This window comes from Psilocybe cubensis, chromosome 4 (assembly GCF_017499595.1).
Source record: "Psilocybe cubensis strain MGC-MH-2018 chromosome 4, whole genome shotgun sequence".
Lineage (NCBI taxonomy): Eukaryota > Fungi > Basidiomycota > Agaricomycetes > Agaricales > Agrocybaceae > Psilocybe > Psilocybe cubensis.
Window position 1 is genome coordinate 232,284 of NC_063002.1, and position 16,389 is coordinate 248,672.

Consider the following 16,389-nt stretch of genomic DNA (forward strand, 5'->3'; position numbering starts at 1 on the left):
AAAAATGGGTACTTATGTCGTTAGATTTCTAGTTCATTCTGTGTCTTGATCAAAATGTCGGTTACATTTATATGATGGAAACAGGCATGAGTCGTGTACTTGGTTAGGTACTAGTACTCCGGTCCTTTTGCACAAGAGAATAATCAAGGGCGCGCCTGGACCAGAAAGGCTAGGTTAAGAGCATGGAATAAAGTGACCAGACATTGAGGCGAGCATATGATATCGGGTCCCGACCATTATCTAATATCACGGATTTATTGCGTTTCAATATCAGCAAATGTTTATTAACGACTCGGAGATATGCGGATGAGCATGGGCTACTGGGTTGTTTGATAAAATCTAGAACCCTCGAAAACAAGGGGAAGTGTAAGCGGAGGTGCTTAAGACTACACGGTGGCACTGTATACAACAATCCTCACTGCGAGATTATATCACAGAAACGTTGAAGGTAGAGATGTTGGGCGAACGTTTTGGCAGATGGCCCTAAAAATGCAACAAGAGAGTCACGACTAATCACTTGAAAAGAAAAACTGTTTATACTCAAATAAACCAATTTTCTTGGCATCAAGAAGGAATATGAAGAGTAATATTTGAAAGAGGTATCACATACCTTTCTCGACAATTATACAACTAAACGTATTGTCCGACCACAAGCACAGCGGCTCAACAAAACCTGACTAACTACACGCTATGGTGCTTGGTAGGAGGCTATGAACCCGGTGATAATACCACCAGGATTGGTCGAATTGATAGGGATCACGGTAATTGTGAATCAGAAAGAGGTTGTTTTCTGATACCATTTTGGATAATCCAGGTCCAAAGCGTCATCATTATCTTATTCAGTGCAGAGGGCTGGGCTGTTAATATGCTTGGAGGACACCTATGAAAGGTATAAAAGGGGGCATAGGTCAATGAGAAAAAGCAGGCGAATCCACACCTCTTCTCGAAGTAAGCAAAGCTACTACTCAATTACACCTACCGTTTTCTTACTTACATGTCTTTATCTCAGATCATGCTTACCTCCACGAAACTTTTGACATGGTCCGTATTCGCAATCCAGCTTATTGGGACCCTAGCATCTCCCGCTGTTCCTTTACCGTTAGAGGTAAATAAACGCTACAATGAATTTTTAGTAGAAGACTAATACCTAAAATGAAACATATAGGTTGTTCACGCTGAAGTGGCAAGTGCCTCGGAGGCAGAAGAGCTCGTACTTACGCCCGCTGGAAAGTTTCCCAAGTCCCAAGTCCACGAAGTACCAGGCGGTGGACGCGTCGAGCACGACGGTGAAACGGTCCATATTTTATCGGCCAATGGAACCACGGTTTCGACTGCTGAGTTTGCTAATCTCAAACGTAGCACCCTCGAGCGTCGAAACCTTCCAAATGGCTATGTCGTTCTCGCATACTGGTCCGAAGGGAGCATTGGCAACCCCATCAATCGGTTCACCAGCACTTGGACTGTCCCTGATATTCCCCAGAGTATAACCGGTCAGACTATCTTCATCTTCAATGGCCTCGAGCCATCCGTCGGTGATGCCATCCTTCAGCCTGTACTACAGTGGGGTCCATCTGCAGCTGGGGGCGGTAACTATTGGTCTATTGCGTCTTGGTGGGTCGGCCCCGCTGGAGTTTTCTACACGACTCCCCTCGGCGTCACCGTCGGTTCATCTCTCACTGGTGTCATGACCCTGGAGAGCATCACCACTCCAAATGGCGTCACTACCTATAACTACAACTCTGTCTTCAGCGGATTCCCTCTTTCATCGCTCTCAATTTCTTCCACCCGCGAGCTCCCTCTTGCGTTCGAAGCTTTGGAGATTTACAACACTCAGTCAGCGACCGGACTTCCCCGAGGACGCACAGAAATGAGGGATATCGACATCGTCAGACGCGATGGTTCACGACCATCAGTCAGCTGGGTACCAACCTCCAATAGTGCGAACGGATTTGGAGTGCAGATCGTTGCGAATGGTGTTCCTCATGGACGCGTCGACCTTATTTATCCTAACCAATAAGCGTTAAACTTCATCTCCTAATGTTTAGAACAAACATAATATTTAGTGACCAGATTATCACTTGTATTTAGATTTTGTTCTCTTGTACAGGTTCCTGAATGCAAGTAAAAAACAAATTTTCTATTGCGATAACTCATATCTAAGTATCCTACGATCACCAAATGTTCCCCATTTGACCTATCACACAGTCGAAACTAATCAAGCATTGATGGTAATAGGGACCGACAACTTGGTCTCTACCAAGACACTGCTTCCATCAGTACCATCAATCGGGTAAACCATGTTCAAAACAATATTATAAGGCGCTCCAGCAACAAATGGCCCATGAGGAATCTACACATTAAACCAAATTAATGTCAATACGAGTTCTTAATGTGCCTGAAATGCAATGTTTGCTTACCTGGACTGTGAAATCATCCATAGGCTGAATGGTGCCAGGGACGAACGTGTACGTTCGCCTTGTGAGGACGATCGGTTGCTCATTCCCATTATTGCTAGCTTCTGGCACCTCAAGAGTGTAATCCAAAAATTGGGGGACGATTCCAAATTGCATAGTTGGGCAGTTCAAGCTAAGACTGACTGAGATATCCTACATGGAGAAATATGACGGTTAGATTCTCGTTTACTCAGTTGTTATAAACAAACCAGTACTTACATCGCCTGCGCTAGCAGTGAGCGGAAACACGCTGAGCGTTCCAAAACGCGCTGCCTCTGGGCAATTGCGCTTTTCAATAGTTGCAGATGCAACAATGCCAGAGAGGGATAGGAAGGCAGCAGAGATAGCGAAAAACCTCATTGTAAATGGATGTAGTAGCAAAGTTGCGAAGGCTTTCACTGGTTTTGTTTAGGGCGGATGATGATTTTACAGACATATTCAAGTGGAGTTTTTATACTCATCACCGTTTGTTAGTCCATATGCTATCCGACGTGGTATTACCATCGGTACCCGAGAATGGGAGGCGGGCGTACAACTCCGCCTTTTTTTAGACGCCCGTTGACCTTGGACCGAATGTTCTCCGCTGTTGGATTGGCTGGCCTGCCCATGACAAGCGGAAGTAAAACATGTCATCACGCGAGCTGGAATGGGTGCCCGGTACGATATTGCAGTTAGTCTTTGTACTTACAGTGATCTCTTGGACACTTCGTCGAGTAGCCAATGATACAATCCATTGCCCAAGGCTTTTACAATCCAACATTCAGAATAGCTTTACCAATTTCACATACACATACACGTTTTGATAAGGGTACAGCACAATAGAAAAAAATGCAGGTAAAACTCAATTCATTACCTCTTCCTGAACCACAACTTTGTCGCAACACCCATCCCTGCCTTCTTGCCCTGCCCAGCATCTTCATCGTCAGGCAACACTTTCTCTCCAGCAAGTCTCATATGCACAGAATAAACTCGCCCATCAGCACCGTCATCATTATTATTCTCCAACCCATAGCCTTTCCGATGATCATTGCCACTACCTTGTTGCTTCGAATTGTGATTTCCACTCCCGTTCTTGTCAGTAGGATTGTGCATGCTAACATCGTATGTCATAAGGACATGTGCGACCATCGTCTTGAGCTGATAGACAGCAGAGAACCTCCCCGGGCTGCTCAATGGAACCCAAAGAAATATTTAGTAACAAAGAATATTACGACAAGGGAGAGAACGCACCAAGCATGTTTGCCATACCCGAAGGCATGATAATCCAGAGCAGGCTTGGCCAGGAGCGGCTGCATAAAGCTACCAGTCGGCAGGTCCCTTTCCTTCCCTGCATTGAGACTGCCTTTCTCATGGACACCCTCGTCCCCAACACCCTCTCCATCCATCACATACCTAAACCCTTCAAAGTTCCCCGCTCTCCCAAACCTCGCTTCATCTCTATACATAGCATGTGAGTTCGCATACATGGTCACGCCTGGAGGCACGAGTGTCCCATCCGAGAATACGAACGGTTGGACTGTCTTTCGCGAAACGTGCACTTTTTTCGCCGGTTGCAAGGTGAAATGTTGTGATATGAGCAAGTAAGTCGAGGCGGGAGGGTGAATAAATAAATAGAGAACAGACTCACAAGGCTGTATATCAAAGCACCGTTGTACCTCCCTCAACAAGCTGTCCAGGAGATACATCCTCCCCACAGCGTTTTTTGTCCATTCTAATCCTCCGCCATCCCTACCTTTCTCCGCCTCCTCGTCTCCACCGGCCCTCAACACTCGTTCCAGCTCCTCACGCAACGGGTAAAGGTACTCCTCTGGCGGATGACACGCAATAATCCGAAGCGCGTTTGTCAGCGCCTACATGCAAGCCAAGAAACAGGTTGATATTAGAGACTCAACACAAATATATAGGTACCACTCACAACCGCGATGTCCTCCGAAGCAAACGATAAGAAATAAACCCTTGTCGCCAAATCCAACGGCGTGCGCTCGTACCCGATCCGCTTCGCCTCGTCCATCAACCACTGCAAGACGTCGTTCTGCAAGAATCGGTAAACATGCATAGTATTGGTGAAAAGCAACATGAACTTGCCGGCTTCTCAGTCCATTCTGTCCCACTCGCGATGCATTCCGCCTCCTGCTCAAGCCTCTGCTTCACCTCGGGCTCAATCAGCACCGCCATCCGTCGCAAATCCTTCTGCACGTTAATAAGAAGTCTCGACGCAAGTCTGGCCAACCATCAGTTGTCACAGAATGGGATAGCCAAAGCGCACTCACGGTCTCATAAATTTTGGAAAAAATCTCAACGCCCTCCCTTTCACGAGTGTCCGCACCGCACGGCCACAGAGCTCTTTAAACTCTTCGTTCTCACCTTGACGTCCAAAGGGGATAAATGTCAAGAATGAAGAGGAGCTGTGTGGACTTACATAGAGGATAGCCCACAGACATCCGCGCCATAATCTTTCGCACCAACTTGATTGTCACATCGTACACCGGTACCTGGACCCACTCCCCGACCTCTCCAGTGCCCTTCCTCAAGCCCTCGACAGCGTCATCATATCCGCGCACTACTTCCTCCCGGACGACTCCAAACTTTGCCGCAATATTCCTCGTGATCGGTCCACGCACAACGCTGACATGGTACGGGTACTTGGTGACATCATGTCCGAGTGTATAATCCAGCTGTAAGAACTAGGCAAAAGAAAAAATAAGGGCGTGCAATAGCCATGAACAGCAGTGAATGCACCTCGGAGAATGCGAGAATGTTCGATACAACGTCCACGGGCGCCTTGCACATCTCGTCGACAGCTTGTGTGCTGTTCACTATGACCTCCCATGAAGTCAACGTAGGGACTTTGAATAGTTTGTTTGGGTACTGTGTGCATGTTTCCGTGAATATATAGCGAGGGTCTGTGAATAATCCACACCTTGCGATACCCTTCCTCAATCGTCTCATAAACATATGCCGGATCTCGAAAGTACCTCCACGCAGAGATATACGTGAGCAAGGGGGTGGAATAACCAACAGTCGGAATGTGAGACAACTGACGAACAACGATCAGAATTTATTCGTTGGTAGTATTTTGACTGACCTTGTATCGTTTGGAATTGACATACACATAGTGTACAAGGCCGATAAAGGCCACCAGGGCAGAAAAGAGATGATACTGGTACATGTAGGTGTCAGACATGCTGCCAGCCAGCAATGTCCGCAGTTAAAGATTTAAGAGAGCCGAAGTCAAAATAAAAGGCAACTTCCATATCACGATTATGCGCATCGTGTCTCGGAGATTCGACGATGGGGAAAGAGGGGGCAATGTGGTGGGAGTCGAAGCACCAGTCTTGCACCTGCCATCAGCTATTATTTTGTTACGTCATCAATAAAAACATACGACATTCTGACAAAAACGGTTTCGGGGATTTGTGGAAGTTGAATGAGAAACATCGCAGTTGCACGAATCTTTTAGGAGCTGCTGTAATGCTTGATTTCCCGTAAGAGAGAGCTGTCTTCCTTGTATAAATCTTAGCTAACTCTGTTTCTATATAGAAGATAGATACAATTGTTGATCAGGACTGCTGGTCTCGAAATACGACGATGTTTCTGCCAAAATTGGCAAACTGTAGGACATAAAAATCCGAGAGAAGTGGACAACGAAATTGAAATCACCGACTTTTACGTTTTGGGACTGAAATCCGTTAAAATCGGTACATGCATGAGCTGTGCCTAACCCGGCAAGTGTACGGCAAGTGTACATAGGAGCACCCAACCCAGAAAGTGATAAGAAGAGACCATACATTGCAAGATCATCTTTCCAGATCAATGATTTACATCGGAAAGGTGGAGAACTACAAGGTTTATCATATAACATACTTCATTTTTGCCAATGTCATTTTATACTCTCCCCGTTGATTCGTCACTTCGTGATCCTTGCCTCTGTACATGGTGACTACTTTGGAAGACAGTGAGGCAAGTCTTGCTTGTATTATGGCTAAGAAGACCACTCTTGCCATCGCAAGTGCTCGCCTATATTTCAGAAAACAGACTCAGCACCTGGAAACGGAAAATCGATGGATCTACTCCCGTCAAAAGGGAATATTTACCTTCGGTTACATCATGGAGGAAAGCCGCCCATCGAGTAAAGATTATACTGGAAGCTGTTGGTTCAAACTCACGGACAAGAGGGGTAGTAATATGACGTGGATGTTTCCAGCTCATTCAAATTATTTGCTGGTTCATTCGTTTTTTCATGTCTTCCACGGTGAAGTGAGTATCCATTAGTGGCTTTCTGACATTGAAACCTAATGATCCATTTCATGAAGAATCAATCATATGGAATTTTGTTTGAAGAGGACGGAGAAGCACTAATTTTTGGACACACTGTCAGACGGTATCTCTCAGAAGACGGCCTTAGGTAAGTCGTATCGCCAACCAAGGCTTATAAGACGCTCATATGTTTGGAAGACATTGTTCAGAATTCCTTAACCTTCCTATGAGAACATTGGACAATATTACAAGAAATTCACCAAGCGAAGACAGTCTTGAAACTCATACAACATACTCTTACGCGTCGTCTCGGACGACGTCTACGAATTATGGAATGTGTTACAGAAGAATGGTTCTATCTCAAGAATCAATAACACTCTTTATAGTACAAGATGCTAAGTAGCACCTTTCTCCCCCTTAATTTTGAATAGCAACTTGCAATTATCGTTGAAGATTTGTAGATCTAAGATACTATTCAATCTTCAGGGATGCTTTTGTGGATTGGACTGACAATCAGAAAGTCTCCAACAAGAAGTCAAATGTCGGGGTATACGTTCTCACGGAATCCGTAACCATAAAAGCAGTTACAACTTGGTGCAATGATGTTTCTTTTATTATCCATTTTTTTCCATCGCTTCCTCTTTGGGATACTCACCTATATGAACGGAAAACCCAATAAATCCTCGGATTCATCAATCATTGAACATTTCCATTGCTTCCGCACATAGCCTACTGTCTTGAGTTCTAGATTTCGCGCCCGTTATCAGTGAGATTTCGGATGGGTTGTATAGATATGGTTATTGATGGCCAATCATATAAATAATCTCAGGGTACCTCTTCAGATAATCAAAACTGATTAAATATTGCCAATAATTGTGCTCCGAAACTCTCTTGTGAATTTTTTGAGAGCGTAAGATTTCGTACATTAAATTTGTGTAGCAAACATGTGAAGCGTACTATATGATTGAATATAGCGTGCAAAGAACTTCTGCTCAATTCTGCTTGCGGAGATGGGCGTTGTCGTATATTCATCCAATTTTGTTTGAATGTATGGATAGAAGGCCAATTATTTCATGCATGTAATTTCTATAGTTTCAAAGTGGGCAAACTCGACTTTTTCGTCAAGTTTGGTCAAGTTCGGCCGTTTAGCACTGTGGTCGGACATCACCGAAGCTAAACCGTTGCCGATTCTAGTGCCGAAGCTACATATGACCCCCGCCACTTTGGAACATTTTCTTCTTGAATTTTCACGTCAAAAGTCTATTAATCTCAGAGTTCTATGCAGAAATTTCCTGATTATACTGAAAGCCTTTATTGCGCGGCACAACATTAGACATCCATTGTACTAAAATAATAGTAATGCTCTGCCATCAGGCTCAAGGATTATGACAGTTTGAAACGTTTGTACGTTTCTATACTGTTGAGCAGACTCTGCGTAATGACACCGCCACTCATCACAAATAAACCTATAGTCGGCAATAGCTTTCACTGCCAATAGATCATTTTCAATCATGCTCACAGCTCAGCCTAGGTCATAAACACTCACCGTCCAGGATAAAGGTAGCACGTCTTCACTCCTTGCTCGGTGATATAGTATCCCGAAATAGAACCATATTCTTTCAACGCGCACGAGCCAATAGCAACCAAAGCGCGGCGTACGGCATCATACGGAATAACAACATCCTCTGGAGAATTTGGCTCGCCCGTACTCGTGCTGTTGCAGGTGGTGACAATTGAGCACGCCCCTTTAGTTATTGTCGCGCGGTTGTTAATGCAGGACACTACGGTATGGTCATCGTCGAGATTCTCGCTAATGAGTGCAAGACAGTCGTGTGGATCGGCGCCTGGGTACGGGTGGCAAGGTCCGGGGCCTGCTGTATAGTTTTGTGCGAAAACGAGATGGCAGAGGAAGAAAGCTGTAGAGAGACTAAAGATTAACGAGCGAACAAAAGTCATTTTGATTGATCTATATAAACCAGACGTCAGGTTAGATCATTCGTTAAGGCGTTATGTGTTTAATAAGATATTAACATACAAAAGATAGTGGGTAAGCCTATGGGCTTTGGGTGTATGATGGCTGTGACGTTGAAGGGGAATCCTGCAACGTTGCAATCCAGAAGACAATGCCTGACCTTTTATAAGTATCGGATATACGTAGGCACCCCACTTCACATTAAGTCGCTAACTATATCGAGCTAGGTCGAGGGGAATACTGTCAAACTTTTGCATGAGCCGAAACCTGTATATTACAACATACCGTACGTCGATGTTACATCAATGGGCTCTCTTGGCGCCCTCGAGCTCTGTTGCATGCACACTTGGTTTTTTTAAAAAAATTTTAAAGAAATCAGCAATTGCATGCACACTTTGTCTACTTGGCCATCTACCGAGCCGGACTGTAGCCTCAATGTTATTCAATGCCAGTTAGCAGGACAATGTGAACGTTTGACTCTGAGAGATTCATCGTTGACATCTTTTGTTGCCAGCAACTTTGAAAGTGTTTGGGCATCGTCTCCGTTGCTGGACGGTCAAGATGGATGGGACTAGACGGGGAAAACTTTTACTAAGTGATGAATGGCCATGCTCATTATGTATAACATGGGAATGGTCGGGATTTGGTAACGTCGAGTTTAGAATGTTATCACACTACTGAATTATAACATAAGTTTATTTGCAGTGCCACCTTCACAGATTTACCGCGCGTTATGTGATAACACACTTTGTGTGCGTAGCCCTCACACGTCTGGCAGAAGGATTAGCTGTAAAGATACCGTCATATAAGCACTAGAAGCCTATTGACAGACTGACACCTACCTGCAATCCTCATCGCTTCCTCAAATACATCTTGAACTCCGTAGCCTGCTCGAGCAGAGCACTCCATATAGCAAACCGCACCAATGTCTTTGGCCATCGCATACCCTTGATGATGCTGTAACATCGTGATCCGTCTAATGGTATATCAAAGATGAAGTGAAATGTAGAAAATGGTTCATGTTCAACACTGTTGATTAAACTTACCGATCGTGTAACAGGGCCACTGTCGCGGCGTCATCTCGTAAATCAATCTTGGTACCCACTAGCAAGATAGGAGCGGATGGGAAATGATGCGCTGTTTCTGGATACCACTAAGAATGAGCAGAGTGAGTACACAATAGTCCAAGTATGGCCCAGTTTGAGAGACGCACCTTTGTTCTAACGTGTTCATAACTAGACGGATCAGCTACGCTAAAACACAACACAAAGACGTCGGTCTGTGGGTACACGAGTGGGCGTAGACGATCGCACTCTTCTCCGCCCACAGTGTCCCACAGCGACAGGCAAACATTTCTGCCATCAACCTGACGAATTGTTGCATACGATTCATACACTGGACTCGAGAGGTCAAATTTTTCTACCTCTTGAATGTCCTCCGGTGAAAAAATATATACCTGCAGGAATGTACAAATTCTCCTGTAAGATGGACATTCGAATGCATGAAAACTGCGAATGGTGCTGTCAGGATGAAAGGTTAAAACATACCGGATATTTTTGTGTCGTATAGGTGATGAGCAAGCTCGTCTTCAGACGATTATAAGTATCAGACGTCGAGGGAAACATATCCATTTGCTAGAATGCGCTCACTTTGCCTACCCTATTGTCTCCAATAAATACAACTAAAGAAAGCATTCAGTGTGTGAGTCGAGTCGGCTCTGATAAACTATAAAATGGACTACCTTTAAGAAAATGAAAGGGATCGTCCATCTCTGGTGGTGAAGGGTATAGAAGTATGAGGGTGCCGGTCTCTCTGTTGTAGGAAAGGGAGTGAGAGGAGCATTCTCTTGATGATCTATTACTGCGGTTATTAATGATATAAATGCATCTGGGGTCATCGTAAATGGCAATGTAGTCCCCAGCATTTGACTTCTTCCTGAGTCGCGATCGTGAGTGGCCAGAATGTTGATCAATTGATGATCACATTACTATAATTAATAATTCCCGTTGATCCTAGACGAAAAATCAGCGACACAAAGCAAACCGGATTATATCCATCCTGATTCGACGGTCAACCAACAATCATCGCTGTCGTGATCAAAAAATTGAGGCAATTACGGATGCCTTTGGAATTGCAAATGTATTTCAGCTTGGTCTATTAACGAATTATATGGGCACTAACCAAAGCTTTGAAGTAGTAGAAACTCACTTTTATTTAAAGAAATAAACAAATAATTGGTTTTCTTTGACGAAGCAGACCAGATGTAGGTTTTTTTTTGTCACTGAGTACGGCTTGGCAGAGATGCTTCCAGTATTAAGCTTGACACATCTTTACACCTTTGGACGAAAACAGTGTAGGCGATATGATGATGATGATGATGATGATGATGATGTGAGGATATGTCATTGAACGTTGATTAAAGAGTTATAACTCTACAGCCCCTTAGTGACAACAACGTACGCGACGCGTCGCAGGCATTGGTCACATGATGGAATGAAAAGGGGGCCTTCCGACTTCGTAGCTTTGGCTCTGATTGTCTCGTGAGAAAGAGTGTGGGTTTGCAGCAGAATGAAAGCGCACAGATGTTTTCTCATTAGGTGACTGGAGACCAATTCGGCTCACAATTAGACTGAGAGAAAAAAAATGAAATCGGTACTGACAATAGCCATGAGAAGGAAGTTTGAGGAATTTGAAGGGTGTTTTTGCCACTCACTGGAAAACCACAATCTGCACGTCTTGTGATTAGTGATGTCTGTGCTCCAGGATTTCTGTAAGAAGCACTGAGTGCTCTCAACGTGTGTGTAGACAACAACCTTTCCGACTCTGTCATCCCCGTGGGCTTGAAAGACCCGCCGATTAGCCCGTTGACTAGCACACGAAGTGTGCGATTGACAACAATGAACTCACATTGAATGCTTTCGGTCATAATTTTTATGTCACAGGAAACGCCTCCACAGAGGAAATGGCTGATAGTTTTAATTTCGCTTTCTCTGGTGTCGATGGTGGCAGAACTCGGAGGCCTCTAGAATCGAGTCACGTCGAGGCTATGCATGTCAAGTCGCGCGTGTGTCGTAATTTCATGATAATGGCGTTGAAGAGCATGTCGGTGTTTATGGCTAGATATCAGCTCTAAAGATCTAAGCGCTGGGCATGATATGTTTTGGGATTGGATCGATGTAGGATTTCGTTTGTTAGGCTCGAAGCGTGCGTGATAACCTCCCCTGAAGTGCAGAACTGGTCACGTTGTAGCCCCTATCCCCTGTTCATGTAATATCTCACCTTTAAGGAGATCTAGGATACCTTGGAATGTTTTTATCAAGCTTTCAGGGATCATGCATCAGTTAAAGTAGTACTAAAAATCTCTTGTAGAAATTCAAACCATCTCACATAGGATATTTTACTTTTTCTATCGCGTCGCGTCGTGTCTACAGTCGTGTCATGTGATAGTCACCGTGAATAAAGGGGTGGTAGGGACTTTCGAGCTAATACTCCCCTCAGAATCGTCTCTTTTAAGTGAGACTGAGGGTATTTGAAGGTATCATTTCCCAAATACTCTGCCTTTGATGGTCTATATGGCGAGCAACACGGAGGTTACTATTTCTACATAATCACACACCTCCGCGGAGATTCCGGTACTTTCCTCTCAGACGAGCTCACTGTTTACCATGCAAACGCCCTTCATCAATATCCCAATGCCCTTCATATGAAATAGACAGAAAATAAAATTCTCACCTACAAGTTTAATTGCTTCTTCAAATACAGCTCTAATCCCGAATCCAGTGCGCGAAGAACACTCAACATAGCCCCCTGCACCTATTTCCTTGCACAGGGCCACTCCCTGTTGACGTTGGATGGGCGCTGTGTGTCTCAATCGGACAGTCAAAAAACAGATGATTCTGAATCACCGGATACTCACCTGTCATGCAACGCATCAAGGGTTGTTGCGTCATCGCATAAATCTGTCTTTGTTCCAACGACGAGGACAGCTGCGGAAGGAAGATGGTGAGCTACCTCAGGTGCCCACTATAGGATCACCGAAATTTGTAAGAATAGTGTTTATCGTTGAGCTAACGATACTTTTATCTGAACGAAACAACGCGACCCACGATTGTCCGGATGTTTTCAAAGCTGGCGTGTTCGACCACAGAAAAGCAAAGCAGGAATATGTCGGTTGATGGGTACAACAAAGGACGAAGGCGGTTGTAATATTCGCCTCCGCTAGCATCAAATAGGTCAATATGGTACTCGTCAGTCTTATTAACCCAATGATGTGCTGTATGGGTGTCGAAAACTGAGAAAGGAAGACTATGAGCGGCCTGGAGTAAACCACAGGAGACTGTTTTCCGAGGCAACGTACCAGTGGGGATATAATCAGTCTATACAATCGAAACCAGTTCGTCCGTGAAATAAATTTACGACAGACAGGGAAAGCGCACTGGAAAGATATTGGTTGTATATTTTATGAGAAGGGATGTCTGTGCGTACGCATTTAGTTGTATGACAACTTGAAGTACTCCACAACTATCCACACCTTGCCCACCGCGCCATCTCCGAGAACTACCACTAACATCCATCCTAAGGTTAATGATCATCAATGAATTGGCCATCCCTTACATTTCATTGGAAACGGAATGGCTAAGGAAGAGGTAATGGAGGATACCAAGTTGAGTAACAGAAGGGCAGGAGAAAGGCAGGCGACAACTACCCTATCCCCCGAGAATAAAATAAGGACTCAAGCACAGCATTGTAGTGGACGCAACACCATCCCCTCCTGCCTTGGCCCATGACACCTGCTTTTTGACAACTTGATGCTATTCCTCTAGACATGTGCATGAAGGAACGTGTAATTGTTGATCATTCAACAGTTACACGTTCTGGTTATCTAGCAGTTGAGGAGACTATTTGTCAGCATTCAGTACTTCTCTCTCTCTTTTTCCCATGGGACTGTTGAGTTTGAACCAGATTGTAAGTAATATATATAGCATGAGTTCAAAGTACTGTTCAAAGGATTTAGATGCAACGTACGTGCTTATTCAAGTTTCGTCTCCACATTCTAGTGCAAAGGTCACTATCCACGAGGAACATCCAAAAAAAAAATGCTACTCTCGGGAAAAGGTTGCCCAGCCCTAGGTTCCTACCTGATACAATATCACTGAGTATACGCCTGGTTGTAAATAGTCACTGTTCATAGTACAATCGTTCGAGCTTGCTTCGGAGCATTAAGCGCTAAGGCATCAAGTCAAAGAGTTATAAAGAACAAATGTTGTACTCCATCGATAGTTTTATTCTGCAGTCGCCGGTTACCTACGGCAGGTACTTACTATAGATTGAGAGTGGAGATGGCACCCATCATCTTCAGATACGACGCTGGCGAGCTAGCAACACCTTTTCCTTTAGGCCCGACGAACGTATCAAGAAGCGCCGCGCCTCCGTCGCGGCCAGCCATATAATCCGCCAAGTATTTGGCAGCAGTCGCCTCCTTGATCCCGCTCAGCCGCGCGACGTCTCTGCTCAGCCCCAGTTTGTCCAGTCCGCTGGGGTGTGCTGCAACGCAGGCATGTAGCACGCCTAGAAATGTCTGTGCGCGGCCATTTACGGTGAGCAGGTGTGGACGCGAGAAGAAGCGGTATCGTTTGGGGAGGAAGCGGATGCGCGGATGGAGAGGGTGAATTTTTGTGTTCGTTGTCCCCGGATGCGAGAGTTCAAGCCCAATGCGTGGTGAGTAGTATATTGTATCTGCTTCTACATTATCTGCCTTAGCAGTGCTAGTGGTGGATATAGGTTTGAGGAACAGCGCTGTGGACTTCGGCGTGTTCGACGGGGTGTCTGCACCATCAATTTTAGCTTCGGTCGGCGACGCGAACACGAATGCGGACGTGTTCCCAGCCCAATTGTTAGAGTCATGGACAAGTTCCTGTATGCTACCCACACCGCTTGCAGCAAGGATACGGTCAACAAGCAAAGACGGGCCAGAGATAATTTTCTTGCTCTTGACCTCGCGGATGCTGCGAAGAAGGATGCCGCCCATGCGCTGTGGCTCGTTGTTGATCGCCGGGGCTCTTGAAGGCGATGCGGATGTTGGGCCTGAAGAACTGGGCAATTGTGGGGCCAGGGCCCCACCGAATGTCAAATCCAGGCCTTTGCGCGATCCACCACGGTATTCAGTAGTGCTCGTCGCGCTACGCGTCGAGTCTTTAGAAAACCGTGGCGCGCGATGAAAGTACCTGTCCAATTTCAGGCACCAGATATAATAACACACTCGTTAACGTGATGCAAAAAGGCAAAAGCGAATGTCGAGGTGAAGAGGTGGGATACAGGATACATATATAAGTATACGTGAATGCACTCACCAGCGCCCGCTGACTTTCTGCTCTTCACTTCCATGCGTGAATGGGTCTTCGTGGCAGCCATCCAGCCGCAAGTAAAACTCAGCCTCCAAAATTTGGAATTCCACGTCTTCAGGTGGTGGTTCATCCCCAGATTTGGTAGGAGGCCTGACGACGAGCCGGAATTCGTGCAGCAGCGCGCGTGCGATGCGGTAAAGCCGCGTAGCTATCTCATCTTCACCCTCGACTCCGCCTCCGACAGAAGAAAAGTCGAGCAGCTGCTCGAACTCACGCAGAAGCTTGTCGCTCGTCACGGCGTCCAGCGTCGTGGACTCTGTCGCATTGCTGTGCGACGCTTCAGGCGCGTTAGGCTTCGTCCTTTTCACGAACATTGGATAGACTTTGTCCGATTTCCGTTTTTCTGCCATGACCTTGGACCATGCACTCGGAGGGAAAGGATATGTTGGGTTTGGGGACGTCTCTGGTGACGGTTCTTTGGCAAGGCTATAGCGCTGTCAGGGTCGCGATAGATGACATCGTGATTTAGAAGTCGAAAGCGTGGTGCGTGGGAACACTGCTTTACCACTCCGTGTAAGGAAAGTCTACGATGTGCTACTACATAACTTGGTCGCGCCACCTGCGTTATGGACATCTCTGAAGTAGATATTTATGCGCCCCAGAAGTACACTTGTACTTTTGTGCAACTTAAAAACCCTGCCGATTATCAAAGTAAAGTCATCCGACTCTCAAGCGTCATTGTGTTGCTACGACAGGGGTGTTCGGGAGCTACGGTAAAATCTTTGTAAAATTCACTAAATTTTATTGAACTTCAGTACAGCCAATTTTACGCTCGATAAGCATTATGTACTACATTTCTCACCGGAATTGTACGGCACAAATAAAGAAATCCACAGAAAACTTGCGCTAGCTCCATCTCAGGCGACCGGCGCTTAATGAGAAAGATCACGTCCAAAAGAGGAGCGAACGCAACCTAAAATGGAGTTTGTAGAATGGAGATGGCTACATAGTGTCACACCTACCGCAAGTATAATTTTTATACCTGGGTGGCTTGCCATTCCTCTGACAGGCTCGCGTGGACCAGCCAAATACGTGATTTTTGCACTCAGGTCGTGCGAACGATCCTAAAGCTATATTGTTTTCACCAATGCGACAATGAATGCAGCACAGCATAGCGCAATATAATACCACTTCCTATATTGTACGCCAGTAGTTTTGACAGCCGTGTCGAAAAAGGATATCTTATATTGCTTGCCAACCTATTCGGGCTACTGGTGGCACGAATATGAGCGAGCTGGGACACACATGTCGCTCCTGTCCTGTATAAAAAGCCAGCTTCATACCTCATCGTGCACAAGACATT

At 45.4% G+C, this 16,389-nt stretch overlaps 6 protein-coding genes across 6 annotated transcripts; 1 reads left to right on the top strand and 5 right to left on the bottom strand.

Moving 5' to 3' along the window:
• Window positions 1-994: 994 nt before the first annotated feature.
• Window positions 995-2,017, top strand: JR316_0004191 (uncharacterized protein; the record flags this gene model as incomplete). The annotated part of the gene is made up of 2 exons (XM_047889960.1): window positions 995-1,105; window positions 1,166-2,017. 2 exons carry the CDS (start codon window positions 995-997, stop codon window positions 2,015-2,017), a joined length of 963 nt encoding a protein of 320 aa, XP_047749721.1.
• Window positions 2,018-2,215: 198 nt separating this feature from the next.
• Window positions 2,216-2,813, bottom strand: JR316_0004192 (uncharacterized protein; the record flags this gene model as incomplete). Its single annotated transcript, XM_047889961.1, has 3 exons — window positions 2,216-2,350; window positions 2,418-2,606; window positions 2,673-2,813. 3 exons carry the CDS (start codon window positions 2,811-2,813, stop codon window positions 2,216-2,218), a joined length of 465 nt encoding a protein of 154 aa, XP_047749722.1.
• A 489-nt stretch (window positions 2,814-3,302) lies between these two features.
• JR316_0004193 (Cytochrome P450 monooxygenase 71) lies at window positions 3,303-5,637 on the bottom strand (the record flags this gene model as incomplete). The annotated part of the gene is made up of 10 exons (XM_047889962.1): window positions 3,303-3,618; window positions 3,684-3,990; window positions 4,081-4,303; window positions 4,442-4,485; window positions 4,535-4,674; window positions 4,724-4,817; window positions 4,873-5,128; window positions 5,193-5,321; window positions 5,374-5,490; window positions 5,539-5,637. The coding sequence occupies 10 exons, from the start codon at window positions 5,635-5,637 to the stop codon at window positions 3,303-3,305; spliced, it is 1,725 nt and encodes a 574-aa protein (XP_047749723.1).
• Window positions 5,638-8,176: 2,539 nt separating this feature from the next.
• On the bottom strand, window positions 8,177-8,666 carry JR316_0004194 (uncharacterized protein; the record flags this gene model as incomplete). Its single annotated transcript, XM_047889963.1, has 2 exons — window positions 8,177-8,198; window positions 8,257-8,666. 2 exons carry the CDS (start codon window positions 8,664-8,666, stop codon window positions 8,177-8,179), a joined length of 432 nt encoding a protein of 143 aa, XP_047749724.1.
• A 747-nt stretch (window positions 8,667-9,413) lies between these two features.
• On the bottom strand, window positions 9,414-10,363 carry JR316_0004195 (Ras-related C3 botulinum toxin substrate 1; the record flags this gene model as incomplete). Its single annotated transcript, XM_047889964.1, has 7 exons — window positions 9,414-9,469; window positions 9,525-9,658; window positions 9,729-9,835; window positions 9,896-10,077; window positions 10,139-10,160; window positions 10,230-10,268; window positions 10,332-10,363. Coding segments are annotated over 7 exons (572 nt in total), but the record flags the coding sequence as incomplete, so codon positions are not given.
• A 3,639-nt stretch (window positions 10,364-14,002) lies between these two features.
• JR316_0004196 (uncharacterized protein) lies at window positions 14,003-15,436 on the bottom strand (the record flags this gene model as incomplete). Its single annotated transcript, XM_047889965.1, has 2 exons — window positions 14,003-14,906; window positions 15,033-15,436. 2 exons carry the CDS (start codon window positions 15,434-15,436, stop codon window positions 14,003-14,005), a joined length of 1,308 nt encoding a protein of 435 aa, XP_047749726.1.
• Between the last annotated feature and the right edge of the window lie 953 nt (window positions 15,437-16,389).